The sequence below is a fragment of the Myotis myotis genome, unplaced genomic scaffold, assembly GCF_014108235.1.
Source record: "Myotis myotis isolate mMyoMyo1 unplaced genomic scaffold, mMyoMyo1.p scaffold_m19_p_1, whole genome shotgun sequence".
Classification (NCBI taxonomy): Eukaryota; Metazoa; Chordata; class Mammalia; order Chiroptera; family Vespertilionidae; genus Myotis; species Myotis myotis.
In genome coordinates this window covers 15,485,305-15,498,454 of record NW_023416313.1, presented here as the reverse complement: position 1 = coordinate 15,498,454, position 13,150 = coordinate 15,485,305, and the positions used below count along the sequence as shown (strand labels likewise).

At 44.5% G+C, this 13,150-nt stretch overlaps 1 protein-coding gene across 7 annotated transcripts in view; it reads right to left on the bottom strand.

Moving 5' to 3' along the window:
* RBPJ (recombination signal binding protein for immunoglobulin kappa J region) overlaps nucleotides 1-12,512 on the bottom strand; it is a 103,788-nt gene extending 91,276 nt beyond the window's left edge. For 3 of the 7 annotated variants that reach the window (XM_036330694.1, XM_036330684.1, XM_036330702.1), the window contains exon 1: nucleotides 12,398-12,512. In XM_036330694.1, coding sequence (XP_036186587.1) covers nucleotides 12,398-12,456 — 59 coding nt within the window. In that variant the 5' untranslated portion in view covers nucleotides 12,457-12,512. Of the gene's footprint in view, nucleotides 1-12,164; nucleotides 12,302-12,397 lie in introns of those variants that run through there. The other 4 variants (XM_036330605.1, XM_036330654.1, XM_036330633.1 and 1 more) reach the window with 4 other exon arrangements.
* Between the last annotated feature and the right edge of the window lie 638 nt (nucleotides 12,513-13,150).

The window sequence follows — 13,150 nt, the reverse complement described above, 5'->3', positions numbered from 1 at the left end:
TTGAAAGGATAAATATACATTAAAATATTGTTAGGATTTCCATTAGGAAGAAAAAAAAAAACACACTGAAGAACATACTCCCAATTGCTAAGGTTAATTTTCTAGTGGAAGACTACAGTGACTCACTTTACAGGATACATTTAAATAACTTTTGGCTGAACCGGTTTGGCTCAGTGGATAGAGCGTCAGCCTGCGGACTCAAGGGTCCCAGGTTCGATTCCAGCCAAGGGCATGTACCTTGGTTGCAGGCACACCCCCACTGGGGGGCGTGCAGGAGGCAGCTGATCGATGTTTCTCTCTCATCGATGTTTCTAACTCTCTATCCCTCTCCCTTCTTCTCTGTAAAAAATCAATAAAATATATTTTAAAATAAATAAATAAATAAATAAATAACTTTTGAGGCCCTGTAATACATATTTTTCCAATCAGAAAAGTAAGTGTTTAAGATGAGTGTTTAAGAAAAACTTCCACAAGACAGTCACTTTCCTGAAATAATTATATAAATAAGCTATGAAAAATCAACTGCACAGCTAAGCTACCATGCAAATTTAAATTCTAATGTAATTTAAAAGATATTTAATTTACCAATTGACAACTTCCAGGAGTTACAGCTAAGAAATTAGGCTAAGTGAATGACATGCTACTAAACCCTGTATGTAAAATGTATACATCATACTATATATCATGGAGGAAGGTCAGGATGAAGAATAGCTTGTTTACCAATAATTATGAAATAACCTTTGCAAGCTATAGCTATGCAGGCTATTTTTAACATGACAATAAGTGAAGCAGCAACTCTCACTAATACAGTACTATCCATTTAATCAAATAATGGCATTCAAATACTAATGGTTAAAGCTGTAAGTAAATTACCAGAACTATCACTATCTCTCAAATGCTAAAATTCATTTAATTCACTTCCTTGACATTTGGATAAGCACAGATTTTTTAATGCATCCCATTGTCAAGAGAGTAATATTGTCTTGACATATACACTAAAAAAAAAAAAAAAAAAAAAAAAAAAAAAAAAATCACTGTATGAAAATCAGGTTCAAAACCAGCCCATCTTTCAGTATAAAATTTCAAGTTGTGGCCTCCTTCCCAATATGACAGTCTTCTTTTCTCTCAGCCTCTTCTGTGGTTCCATTTTCTCTTCCAGATGCTTTAGACACTCAGACAGCTGAAATTTAGTGCAGGTGGCAAAACTAAGAAACTAGGGGGGCAAAAGAGAGACTGGAGTGGGCCAGATATAACTGAACCCAGGCAGTTCTTGCAGATAGGGGTAACTAAAGCACAGTGGTGAAGACGCTTGCAATGAAAACAAGTGTATTCTCAAAGAAGCCACCCTGGTCAGTAGGAAATACAAGATAAAGAACACAAGCAGCATCAAGAACAGGAAAACAGCAAAGAAGGGAAAAACAGGCAGGCTCAGAGCTGACCGATTAGTAAGCAACACTGGCAGCAGCACTCTACCAACCAGGGCTCCGAGGCTAAGAGATTTGTATTCCTGGTTTAAGTCCCCACAAAATAGTGGGGGGGGGGGGGGGGGAGAGGGAGGGAGGGAGACTTAAAAAACAAAGAGCATGTAACATTAAATTAAAAGGCAGCTGAGTGGTATAAACAAAAAAGAGTAAAAGGCCAGCATAAGTCTCTCTCCAAAATCAAACCAGCAACTAGTTACTAGTACCAGCTCAGTCACTGAGTGTGTCTCGGCCATTAGCTAAGTGTAAATTATTTGTGTCTGTGCCTACGTTCAAATGAGTGGTTAGTGGTTCTCAACCTTCCTAATGCCGCGATCCTTTAATACAGTTCCTCATGTTGTGGTAACTCCCAACCATAAAATTATTTTCGTTGCTACTTCATAACTGTAATTTTGCTACTGTTATGAATCGTAATGTAAATATCTGATATGCTATATGTGTTTTCTGATGATCGTGACCCACAGGTTGAGAACCGCTGCTAGAACATAAGATTTAAAAAGTCTTCTCCAGCTCTGATGTTTACTAAATCCAAGGAATTGAAATAATCGATACTTGTCAAGCAGGATGTAGTGACATTTTATGCTATGGCACTTCACAGAGAGAGCACAATATACCAGAAGTAAGTAAGAGAACATAGAGACATAGCCCAGTAGCCAAACAGAGGTCACTTCATCATCTTTCATTAAATCCGGTAGGAAACAAATTCCATCTCCTCCATCCACAGTCTTAAGAAAAACCATGGCCCTAAAATGTAACCATTGGGCTTCACTTTAAATACATTAAGAAATAGGAAATGTGGTCACTTGTGAATTTCAATGAGCCTCCCCTTCAGCTTCTTTCTACAGGACATATTCTAAAGCCATTGTGCTTTTCGTTTTTTTAACACACTAAGTAAGCTTTCTATTTGCTGTATATTTCATATTTAACTTTAAAAAGTATAGTCCAGAAATGGTAGAAAACTGAATATAATCTAGGGGTCAGTTTCCCTGGAGGTCCTCCATAGAAAAAGCAATCTTTGCTGAACATAATAAGCCTTATCATTAACTAAATGCCACCTAGTGGCAAGTGTATATATTAATATTATTAAATCCATGCAAGTCATATTCATCCAACAGGTAACATTCTGGCCCATTAGCAATTGCTCCATAATTATACAAGATAAGCAAAATAATGATCCTGTCTTATGGAGCTCAATGACAGATTAAATAGATAATCAATACAGATACATTTATAAATTGCAGAAATATGTTAAATGTTAAGTATTCAGCATTTATTAAAAAGCTAAAAGAAACAAATGTCAGGCAGGTTCTCCTATGTTATACCTGTTCACCTCACTCAGACTTTCCCATTTCTAATTACTTCATCACTAAGGTTTCAATTGTTCAGTTGTTCTTCCTTAGCCTATCTCATTCTTTAGGTTCCACTCCAGAAAAGGAAAGAAGGACCTACTACTTTCAGAACTGAACTAGGCATTTTATTTCCCCTATCTCATTTAATCCTCACATGAATACCTTGAAATTTTTTTTACTGTTTATTTTATTTTATTGTAATCCTTACCCAAAGATATTTTTTCCATTGACCTTTAGAGGGAGAAGAGGGAGAGAGAAGGAGGAGGGGGAGAGGGGTGGGTGGAGAGGAGAGAGGGAAAGGGAGAGGGAAGAGGGGAGAGGAACATCAGTGTGAGAGACACATGCTGACACTCTAACCACTGAGTAACCAGCCAGGGCTCCAAATTTTTAGACAATGGCAAGACTTAGATTAAGCGATACGCTCATAGCCACAGATCAATTTTAGAGATAGTGCACTGATTCCAAAGCTTCCTATATACCATTCTGCCTCAAAACGAGCTGCTTTGTTTTTCTATTCCTGGGCCTACCAAGATCATATATTGATCATATTTATCGTATGGTCTCCATCAACTCCAATGTATTTTACTACACTGTTTATATTCAGCCTCACCTCTTCAAAAACATTCAGTAACTCCTCCCCACCCCATATGAATGATATTCAAATCCTTAGCTTAGCACTCAAGGTCTTCTAAGAGGCCCCAACCACTTTCCTAGTTTTATTTCCTACCCCTCCCTATCAACTCCCATATTTTCTATGAACTTTCCTCCAGTTAAAAGATAATCATTGGCACCTCTGTTCTCACCAACATTATACATCTGATATAGCACTTATAATCTCTATTGTAATTGTGTACTTTCCACCAAATCATGGGCTTCATCAAACCATCTTAGCCATGTTTATATTAAGACCAGTACATACCAGTGTCTTATACCTATTAAGTGCTCAACCAACAGCTATTTCTTTAATATAGTTATTAAAACAATTATAAAGGAGAACCACTAAAACATGGTTATACTCATTTCCTGTAACCCTTTCTTCATGTCTCAGGACCTCAATGTTTCTGCTTCCTCCATTTGCTACATAGATCAGGAGCTTTTTATAGAACTATATAATTTTTTGCATGAAAAATTTTCTCACACTCAAACCAAAAGTTAAATAATTTGAAAAAATGTGCTGGGAACTATGGAGACAATAAAAAGTTCAGTGGTTGTCAGGGGGTAGGGAGGAGGGAAGAATGAATAGGCAGAGCACAGTGGACTTTTAGGGCAGGAAACGACTCTGTATGGCAGATATATTTGTAGATACATTACATATTTGACCAAACCTAATGAATACACACCAAAAGTGATCCCTAATGTAAACTATGGACTTGGATGATAATAAGCCTAAATAATAAAAGCCTAATATGCTAAGTGTCCGGTCGTCCATTCAACCAATCAAAGCATAATATGCTAATGATATGCTAAGGCAGCTCAACCACTCGCTATGACGTGCACTGACCACCAGGGGGCAGACAGCTGACTGGTGAACCAGTCACTATGATGTGCACTGACCACGTGGGGGCAGACACTCCAACTGGTAGGTGAGCTTGCTGCTGGGATCCGGCCGATCAGGACTGAGTGAGACGGGCCGGACACACGCAGGAGCCCTCCCTCGGTCCCTCCCCAACTGTCCAACCTCCCGCATCCCTCCCCAGCTTTGATCATGCACCAATGGAGTCCTTCAGTGCACCAGGGGATGTCACAGAGCCGGTTTCAGCCTGATCCCACAGGCGAGGACAAGGGACTATACCGGTGCATGAATTCGTGCATGAGGCCTCTAGTGTGTCAATATAAGTTCATCAATTATAACAAATATACCGCTCTGTTGGGGGATGTTGTTAATGGAGGAGGCTATGTGTGGGGGCAGGGTAATAGGAAATCTCTGTACCTTCCCCTCAATTTTGCTGTGAACCTAAAACTGCTCCAAAAAATAATATGTTGGTCAATTCCCAGTCAGAGCACATACCCAGGTTGCAGATTTGATCCCCAATCGGGATGCTTTTGGGAGGCAACCAATTGAGGTTCTCTCCCACATTGGTGTTTCTTTCTCTCTCTCTCTCCCTTCCTTGCTCATTAAAAGAAAAAGAAAAATCAATAAAAACTTTTTAAAAATATAAGCTGGCAAAATAAGGCAAGACCTTAGTGGCTCTGCAGTTTTCCAAAAAGGTAACAAATACTCGTTTCAATTATGCAAATGAGCTTAAAATTAGTATGCTCTATCTGGAGCAAGACTAGTTCCAAAATAAGTTGTTTAACTAGAGGCCCAGTGCATGAAATTCGTGCGGGGGGTGGGGGGGAAGTCCTTTAACCCCATGGACTGCACCCTCTCAAAACCTGGGACCCCTCTTGCAATCCAGGACCGCTGGCCCCTAACAGCTCGCCTGCCTGCCCGATAGTCCCAACCACTCGCCTGCCTGATCACCCCTAACCACTCTGCCTGCCTCCCTGATCGCCCCTAGCTGCTCGCCTGCCTGTCTGATTGCCCCTAACCGCTCGCTGGGGGGTGGCCAGCCGGGGTGAGGGGCCGTGGTTGTTCTGGACTCTAGTCATTCTGGTCATTCCGCTGTTTCAGTCACTGGGCTATTATTATATAGGGTTTTTTAAATCCACATCATTGGATTTTATAAAGCAACTAATATTGTCGTTATATAACACAATCTTTACCACACTAATAAGATTCCAGGTTTTAGAAAGCTATAACCATTTTTCCTGGTTATATAAACTTTTTATGAGAAACTATTCTTATATACTAGAGGTCCGATGCACAAAAATTCATGCAAGACTAGGCCTTCTTTCCCCCAGCTGCTGGCACCAGCTTCCTTCCGGCACCCAGGACCCAAGCTTTCGTCCTCCGGCCGCCGGCAGGCACCCGGGAACTGGGCTGCTTCCCTCCTCCGGCTGCCCACAGGTACCCGGGACCCGAGCTGGCTTCCCTCTGGCCCTGGCTTCGTCAGGATGTCCGAAATGACGTCCAGTCTAATTAGCATATTACCCTTTTATTATTATAGATTATATAACCTAATTAATGCAAAATGCACACACAAAAAATTAGTTCTAAGGCCAAATTAAAACTTTTGAATATATAATAGGAAGCATGGGAGGGGAATTAAAAGGGTCAACTTGGTTTTCTAGTATATTTCATCTCATGTCTTCTTAGGATACCTATGAAGCAGTGTTTTCTACATCTTCTCATTTTTATGAAACTTAAAACCGTGTAAATATTCCCAAAACTGCCGTGAATATGACCAATGTGACTGAAAAGCTGTCATGCTTATCATCATGCATTGTCTCAACATAACAAACCTACACAAATATTTATGCAGATAGGTAATTAGTACCAATTATACAAAGCAAGCCATAGAGACTTCATTGCTTATTTTTCCCCATAGCATGTTCAGGAAATACATTACTCTTTTTACAACATTAGGATATCATTTCATTTCTTGGAGCAGAAGAAGGCCTAATGAGGCATACACGATACCATGATATTGTGCCAGGACTATAGGGGCATCCAGAACTGTGGGCAGGTGTCTGAGAGATGAGCACTCAACATTCCTACATTATTACAGCTGTCCAAACAGAGAAAAAAGTAGTAAGAACCAGACCCCAAAAAGTTGGGGGTGACTCAATGACAACATCCGTGGTCAAGCAGTAATTTACCAAGTATGTCTGCTCAAAATGCAAAGGCACATATTTCAAGGGCTGCGGTCCTCTGCACTAAATACACTGCTGCCTTCCTAAAACATGACCCACAAACCACAGGTTGCATATTAAAAGTCCATCCTGAGCCCAGACTGTGAAAGGTTACCAGGAGAAACCAATCGTTATAATCACAATATTATGTAGAGTGCTTTACTACATACAAATAACTTATACATCGTTTTAACAATTATAATTTCACATAGCTTACCATACTTGATAGTCACAATGTGCCTGCCAGATAAATAGAACAAAATTATCATTCTCTATTTTATAGAGGTAGAACCTGAAGCTTGGAGAAAGTATCTGTAAGTAATCTGTCCACAAACCTGAGTCTCTCTTAAGATGATCAACTTATTTGGTTCAATGGCATGGATCACCCTAAAATGTAATCTATAGTGTCTTAAGCCTATGCACCTAAGTACTAAAAAAACACTTAAAAATAGTGAAACCTTTTGAGAAATACTTGACAGTCAACCCCCTAAAAAATTTGAAATTTAAGCTTGTCAGTTTTGTACAACAATACAGCATTTTCTAACAATCCAAAAGGAACTTTTGCCTAACAGTTTTACTATACTGTTCTCAGGGGCTATGAAACTGCCTATAGCTGAAAATATCCATTCCTTTGGGTACTTCAGCAATTAAATTCCCTATAGTATCAGTAACTTTCCTGCATATATATCAAATTCCGCCTCATAAACTATCCACTCAGCTGCCTCTCTTAATGAAGGCTGCTAGGGGGAGCCATTGAAAGGTTTTGTAACTTAGGAGTGAAGTGATCAGATTTGCTCTTCAGAAAGACTGTGGGGGAAAAAAGAAAATAAAAAAGAAAGACTGTGTGGAAGGTTGGATAAAGGGGGGTGAGTCTAGAAGCAAAAAGAAGAAACTGCCAATATCTATAGTAATCCAGGTGAGAAACGATGAGAGCATGAACTGTGAGAGTGAGGATAAAGGAGACAGATAAAAGCAATTTTTCAGAAGAGAAAATTATCTGTCCTCAGTGATTACAGGTAAAGGGTTAGTGTAAGAGGAATCCAAAAACCTGGTTCGGGCAACTAGTTAGGATGTGATATCATCTACCTGGAACAAAAAATGCAACAGGTTTTGATATATTATATAAATAAACAAATATATATGGAGGGAAGGAGGGAAAGAGAGAATGAATCCCAAGTGCAAGGGTCAAGTCTAAAATTATGGTCCTGGTTGTTAGAAAATATTCTTGAGAACAATTGACAAAGCACTCAAAATATAAGGTATATTGGCCTAGACCAGGAGTGGGCAAACTTTTTGACTCGAGGGCCACAATGGGCTCTTAAACTGGACCGGAGGGCCGGAACAAAAGCATGGATGGAGTGTTTGTGTGAACTAATATAAATTCAAAGTAAACATCATTACATAAAAGGGTACGGTCTCTGCTTTTTTAGTTTTATTCATTTCAAACGGGCCGGATCCGGCCTGCGGGCCGTAGTTTGCCCACGGCTGGCCTAGAGTCTAGTGAAAACATTTTGTGGTATTATTTTTTTAATATTACCACATGCACAAAACAAGTCACTGGAAGAAAAGCATCCTATCCTTTTAATTGTTTATTACATTTGAGTTCGACCGACCTTCAGTCTCTTACACAACACACACTACATACACACCACCCTGTAATTTATTTTACTTCTCCCTCTCCCTCTAAGCTTATAGGAGGAAAAAGTATCTGTTTTATTAGTGAAACAATCCTACATAATAAAAGCCTAATATGCAAATTGTCCCCTCAGTCAGTCGTTTGACAGGGAGTTCGACCGCTCGCTATAATGTGTGCTGACCACCAGGGGGTGACGCGAAACATGGAAGGCATCGACAACGTGCTGCGACCCCTCGCCAGCTACCTGGGGCCAGGGTAATGGCTGAGAATGTGGGGTGTCTGCGGAGCTCGCTCTCACTCCCCCTGCTACCATCCCCTGGGACGCCAGGGCTCATGCACCAGGAAAGCCCCCACGCTCAGGTGCCAGGTGCCCATGAGGAGCCCACCCCACACCTGCACGGCCTCTTTCGGGTGAGCCAGGCCACAGCCACCAGGGCCACAGGGGCCGGTAGGGCTCCCCTTGGGTTCGCACATTGCACAGGAGCCGGTCTGTGAGGCTGGCCAGGAGAGAGCACGCTACCCACCCAGCTTTCATGTGGCGCCACTGGGCAGACCAGAGGCCCATGCTGTGCCCTGGCCCACAGAGTCTGGCCATGCTCACCCAAGCTCTGCATGGGGACTCGGGTGCTGTGACTCAGGCAGAGGGGGTCACGCAGAGGCCCGGGGGCCCAGGTGCTACCCAGGGCCCAGCGGTCAGCTGGGACCTGCCCTTCCACACCAGACATTTGCACTTCGATTGCTGGCCAGGCCTAGGGACCACACTGGTGCATGAATTTTGTGCACCGGGCTACTAGTAATACATATTTGGGGGGTGGTTGTTTTTCATCCCACTATCACCAATGTGACTTACCAAGAACTTAGTTCATAACCTCCTACTTGACTTACCATAAAATATGACCTATTTCACATCAGCTTAGTACAGCAACAATCCCTAGACTCTAACCACACCTTTCATCTAAGGATGCTTTCTCCAAATCCGAAAGCACATCAGCCCTGTGCAGATGTGGCAAGTTGTTACAATTCCCATTTTACTACACAGTTAGGAAACTGGCCCAGGGGAAGTAGAGTAACTTGGAAATAGTCAAGAAGCCTGATGCCAAAAATAACAACTTTTAGTCAATCTATGAGAAAATACTCCCCCTAGTTGAAATAACATGAAATTCAGTACTAGGAGAAAGTGAAATGCAAAATGTTTTAAAGCCTCATTCTAGGTTTTTACATTTTATTTTTTAAAATGACCAAATACTAGAATTAAGACAATTTGCAAGAACTTTCAAGCACACTCTTCTTCTCCCTAATACCTTATCTAGAGTGCCAAAAATGACTTAATAAATTACAGCTGGCAAGAGAGTGCCTTTTCTCCCAAACCATTTTTTTTTCTTAGCCACTTAAAAGACATTGATAGAAATGTTAGTATAGGACAAGAGGTAACTTTTTAACAAATTTAACTGCTTAAAATTTACTACCTAGAAGAATATATTAGAATAGATCTCAAAATATTGCAAGTAAGCCTATTTTTCCTGAAAATATACTGTCTATAGACACATCTACAATATGCTTAAACAATAAATTTAAAGCTTAAATCACCAATAATCAGAAGGGCCTCCCAACAACAGTTCATGTGATATATTTTTACATTTGCTATTGTTTGATATAATTTAGTAAAAGCACTGTTTTATTTGGTCACCATATGCAGGTCTTACACACCCTGGAGACAAAAAAAAACACAACTTGATTTGTAAAAGTTGCTTTCATGATATAGGTGTGATCATTCTTATACGCACAAGTCCTTCCATTATTACAATACTTAACATTTACTTAGTGTGCAAAACAACAGTGTGCTCAAGATTTTACCTTCAAAAGAATGAATATACACTAAGAACTAGTAAGGGAGACAAATGATTATTAGTAAAAATCTATTCATGGAACCAAGACAGCAAATTTTCACTAACACCTCACCTATCACTCATGAAACATGATTTCCTGTTCATTAAAATTCAAACTACTAGTTCTAATCACAGCCTTCAAATAAAATGCTTTCCACTACACCACATTCCCCGCACTAAATCTTTCATATCCTCTACTAGTAGTACTTTTTGTGGAACTTTAGTTTACAAATGAAATGACGCTCCAAATGATTTTTATAGCTAACATATCTCCTGTGATCAACTAGTAGGGTGGAAATCCTGGAAAATCTAACTAATACGGTCTTATTCCCAGCACCAGGCTATTCAAGCCAAATAAATACACCACACCACCCTCCCCGCTGCACCCCACACAGAACGCCAAGCTTTTCACGCTACCATCACAATAAGCACTCTGAAAATGCAAAGCCCCCTCAACATTAGAAGAGCCAGGACATTAAGACTATTTATATGTACTTTCACTGCATTTCATTAACGCGTTCCACAAACAGAAACTGCAGTCTTAAGGGCTTTACTCATCTCAACTCCAAAGATGGAGCGGAGAGGTTGTCATAAATCTACAGAGCAGCGGCACATAACTGTAAACTCTCTAATGAGTAAGAAAAAGTGGAATAATCACATCAATTCCTAAGGACGGTGCCTTCCTTTTTCCTGACAAAGCGGGAGTTGCTGGTAAGATAACTAAACTCCACACCTAGAGTCTCTAGAAAATGCTAAAATTCTCCACGCCACGAGTTTTTAACATCAAAATTCACTTAACTGCTACCCACATACCAAATGAATAACCAGTGTGGATATCTGAAATTATCCTCACACACCAACTGGAAGAAAAAAAAAATATATATGTCTATACCTTGCGCCTCTTCTAAGCGTCCTACAATAACAATAATACCCTCCGCTAAGCTAAAGCTACACCAGCTGCCCTTGGCCTAGGTCGGACGTCAGAAACCCAGGACCTGGTGGGGTGGGGGGCCCAAGAACCAAAGACCCGATCTTTTTCCAGGGTTACTGTTTCCAACAAAACAACCACAGGCCCAAAGAGAGATGGCCAAGAGACCTGCAGACCTTGCAATCCTGAGAGACACTGGGGGAGTGGGGACGCACTCCCGAGAGAAAGGGGTGCGGAGGGGAGCAGCGCCGAGGAGGAAAGTAAGTGTCCCCACGCGCCTTGCAGACCCACAGAAACCACTCACCCTGGTCTGCCCGCGCGGACGGGCACCAGATGGAGCGAGTCCCCGCCTCGGGCTCAGACAGCTCGGCTCGGCCGGCACGCACAGTGGGGAGTGGATCAATCACCCGATGACGGGAGGGGAGTGGGGGTGCCCAACGAGAAAGCCACGGGTGGGGAAGACAAAGCCTCTGGGGGTGATCAGGGACCCAGCAGAGAGGAGAACACATGAGAAAAATTAAAAAGAAAAGAAAAAAGAGAGCAATCTGGTGCCTGGTCTGTGGCAGGTCACGGAGGGACCGAATAGAGAGGGAAACAACAAAGGGGCACCGGAGGGAGGACAGCTGCGGGGAGGTGATAGAGCTGGGATGCGGGGCGCGATGGGTCGGACAAAGCGCCCACGGCGGCGAAACAAAGGGCCGGGGGTAGAGACTAGCGGGGGGCAACCGGGGAAGACAAAGCGCCCGGGGCCGGGGGCACGGGCCAGGCGAGGAGGGGCACGGGTCGACCCGAGGAACAAAGCTGCGCGGGGCTGGGAGGCCGGGCCCACGAGCGGCGGCGCGGGAGGCGCGCGGAGGGCACTGCGCCCGCGGGTCCCGCGCGCCCGGCCGCACTCACGCCCGCACCCGCCGGCCTCGCCGCCGCCGCCTCCTGCCCTCGCGCGCCGGAGCCCGAGCCACCGCGGCGCGGAGCGGGCAGCGCAGAGCGGGCAGCGCACGGCCACACGCCGCCGCGCTCCGCGCACGCGTCACCGCCCCCGCGGCCCCCAGGCGCCCGGCGCGCCGCGGTCTCGGAACCCGCCGAGAGCCGCGGGCTAGGAGACGCCCGCAACTTTCCCGGTTCCCAGCGATCCGGTTCCCCCAGACTTACCCTGTCACAACAGGCGCCATCTTCCACAAACTCTCGCCAAAACTCCAACCCTCGCGAGATCCCCCCAGACGCCTTCCCCGGTCCCTCTCCCCCGCCCCTTCCCTCCTGCCTCACGCCTCGATTCCACCCGGCCCCCGCGCTCCTGCTCCCCTCGCAGCCGACGCGGAGAGCCAGACGCCTCGCGCCGCCCGCGGAGCCGGGGATCCTGTTCGCTGCCTCCCCTGGAAACCTACCCCAGCGATGGAGCATGCGCAGGCGGCCCCTCCGCGGGCGAGCCCTCCGTGTGGTCCATGGGGAGCGCTCCGGTTATCCGGGTTTTGAGACGCGCCCGGAGGGACGTACGTGGAGTCTGAGGAAAACCGGAGGGGATTACAACGGGGACGGGGAATGGAGGGGTCAGGAGGCGGGGCCGAGGGGAAGGTCCTGGGAAAATCGGCCGCGTTTCACAGGCCTAGAGGAAACACCTCCTCAAATGGGTGTTTTCCAAGTGGCTTCCCGCTCACTCTAGTTCCCAGCCCTTTTCATTCATTCAGACGTTCATTGGACGCCTCCGTTATGCTAATATCAGCGTTGGGAACTGGAGCTACCGAAGCCCAGAGTTGGGCGAGTGACAAACCAGGAACTGTCTTCGTTCATGCAACCCCCCCCCCCCCCCGCCCCGGCCCACCGGAGATTCGGACAAAAGTGCAATGTGGTTCGACCCTCCAGAACTCTGTCAAGTGAAAACTTTTGCAGTTGAGCTCTGTCGCCTTAGCTTTCCTTCCTGGGTATGAAACGAGGTCAGGCCAACACCTCTGGCAAAGACATCCCTAATGTCCACCTCGCATACACACCCCGGGGAGCCGGGTAGTTTTCTCTGGCGGTGGAGATCCACCACTCCCCCGCCCCGCACTCCAACCAGCGATCCCACTGGGGCACAGAGCTGCCTGCGGTGCGGTGTGAGCCTCCCTAGGACCTCTCACAGCCCCCGGCCCGGCGTGAACCCG